This window comes from Myotis davidii, unplaced genomic scaffold (assembly GCF_000327345.1).
Source record: "Myotis davidii unplaced genomic scaffold, ASM32734v1 scaffold1949, whole genome shotgun sequence".
In the NCBI taxonomy this organism is placed as follows: Eukaryota; Metazoa; Chordata; class Mammalia; order Chiroptera; family Vespertilionidae; genus Myotis; species Myotis davidii.
In genome coordinates, this window is record NW_006300366.1 from 902,030 (window position 1) to 904,549 (window position 2,520).

Here is a 2,520-nt window from a genome sequence, read left to right on the forward strand (position 1 = left end):
CTCTTATAAATCCTTCAGTACTCCTGTTGGGACACTAGAACTGTCCCTCACCCACAGAAGAAAACTGGGAAATTATAAAGAGGGAACTAGATAGAGGTCAATGTAAGAAACATTCAAACCTATAGAGAATTTTTGTGAGTTTATTTGAGCCAAACTATCAACAAATGCCGGGAACAGAATCTCAACGGATTGACAAAATGCTCCAGAGAATGGCAATTTTGCACCTTATTTTATACCTTACAATCTAAAGAGAAGATGTAAGTGGGTTATATGAAATCCATTGGTGATAGATTGGGGGGCGGGGGGCGGGGAGAAGCAAAGTGGGGGAGGAGGGAACCTCTGGGATTGGATGATAAGTAAAATGACACATATTTTACAAAGGTGTGAAAGTCTTACACAGTGTGAAAGTCTTACTTGGCATCAACATACAAGTTTGGAAATACTAATTTAGAGAACGGAGCTCAAGTTGATGTCCTTTTATAGCAAATAATCTAAATTTTGTCTCCTCTTGACAGCCTACTTACTATTACCATGTACTTTGGGAAAATCATACCTCTTATCCATGAAACCGAAGCATTTATTTCCCCTTTCCTCCCTAGAAAAATGTTCTGTTTGTGGAGCTGCTTGCAAGCATCTGGCTCTTTCTGATAAAGTAAGTTTTTCTTCCCCTCCCACCAACCATTTTATTCCATTCCTAGCCTGTAGGAAGTATACAAAGAGTATAGTTGATAAGTGATTAAGCATTGACATTTAAAAAAAAACAAAAAGGGAAAAGAAAGAAACAAAATTCACTAGTAGCAATTGTAAAAAATAGGGTAAGCAAGAGATAAAATAATTAGTTGTGGCTATTTTTACAGAAGCACTGGGTAAGGATATTTAAGACATATAGCACAATGAAATAATATCAGGTGCTTTTGGAAGGGATGGTACATCCTTTGCCATATTTGCCAGTATTTTATTTCATTCCACTGTGGATATACTCAATGTTTGTGTTACTCTCTTCATAGATGAAATCTCAGGAGAAGATGTACTTCAAAAACCCGGTGGAGACAGCTTTGCAGCATTTTAGTCACATCTCTCAGGTATGAGAAACAAAAGTGAAAAAACTCTGATTCTCCAGGCAAGTTCTAATGGCATCTTATATCTGTATCAAAAGTTCTCTTTAGACTGCATTTGTGCACCATGGACCGAAATGGGCTGCTCTGATTGCCTTCTTTACTGATGATATACATCTCAATAGTTAACTTTTTACTGACCCAGAATCTGTGAAAGCTATAAAAACCAAGAGGTAGCTGACATCTTGCCTTGCCTTGTACTTTCCAGTTCTATTAAGAAATGTTTTTTCAATAGGATATTTGAATATCTTTTTGTTTTGTTTTTTTGTTAATCCTCACCTGAGGATATTTTTCCTTTTTTTTTTTTTTTTATAAAGAGTGGATGGGAGGAGGAGAGACAGAGAGAAACACTGATGTGAGAGAGAGACATCGATTGGTTGCTTCCCGCCTGAACCCCAACCAGGGCTGGTTATCGAGCCTGCAACTGAGGAACTGAGGTACCTGCCCTTGACTGTAATTGAACCTGGGAACCTTCAGTCCACATGATATCTATCCACTGAGCCAAACCGGCCAGGGCTATTAAGTAATTGTTTAAGAATAAAGGTTTGCCCGGCCACTGGGGCTCAGTGGTTGAGCATCTACCCATGCACCAAGAGGTTGCTGGTTCGATTCTGGTCAGGGCATTGTCCAGCTTTCAGGCTTGATCCCAGAGGAGTGTGCAGGAGGCAGCTGATCAAGGATTCTCAGTTAGGGTGGAATATATATATTTTTAAAAAGACTAGCTCTCGCTGGTTTGGCTTATGGATAGAGTGTCAGCCTGTGGACCAAAAGGTCCTCTTCCTCTGAAGTTAATAAAAAAAATTATTTTTTATTTTTTATTTTTAAATATATTGTATTGATTTTTTACTAGATTCTAGTCAAGGGCACATACCTCGTACCTCGGTTGCAAGCTCCTCCCTGGTCCCGCCCTGGCCTGGACTCATGCAGGAACCAATTGATATGTTTCTTTCACATTGATATTTCTCTCTGTCTTTCCCTCTCTCTCCCACCCTCTCTAAAAATCAATGGAAAAATATCCTCGGGCGAAGATTAAAAAAAAAAAAGAATAAAGAAGATTCTATGGAGCTTTATCACCCTTCTGTTCAGATAAATGAATCTTTTAAAACTTGATTTGAATATATAAGCCTGACCCTGTAAACAATGGATTTATTTAGTGGTCTTTCAACCTTTTTCTTGTAGACTAAAGTTCAAGAAAGGACTTCTTGTTTCTCATTCTTGCTTTTTGATAAAACTTTCTTATTCTATCTAATAAAGAGGGAATATTCTTATTGACCCTCATGCCTTTGCAAAGATGTCAGTGCCCACAGCCAATAAGGAGGGAATATGCTAATTGACTGCCCCGCCCTCAAAGATGGTGGTGCCCACAGCTAATAGGAAGGCACCCAGTCCCTGCGTGCCTGCCTCC

General features: G+C 39.0%; 1 protein-coding gene across 2 annotated transcripts in view; it reads left to right on the forward strand.

Annotated features, from left to right (window-relative positions):
• Positions 1–2,520, forward strand: part of RNF212B (ring finger protein 212B) — a 25,933-nt gene that overhangs the window by 3,908 nt on the left and 19,505 nt on the right. Inside the window, exons 3-4 of one of the 2 annotated variants that reach the window (XM_006776793.2) lie at positions 594–652; positions 1,008–1,082. In XM_006776793.2, coding sequence (XP_006776856.1) covers positions 594–652; positions 1,008–1,082 — 134 coding nt within the window. Of the gene's footprint in view, positions 1–492; positions 653–1,007; positions 1,083–2,520 lie in introns of those variants that run through there. The other variant, XM_015572485.1, reaches the window with a different exon arrangement.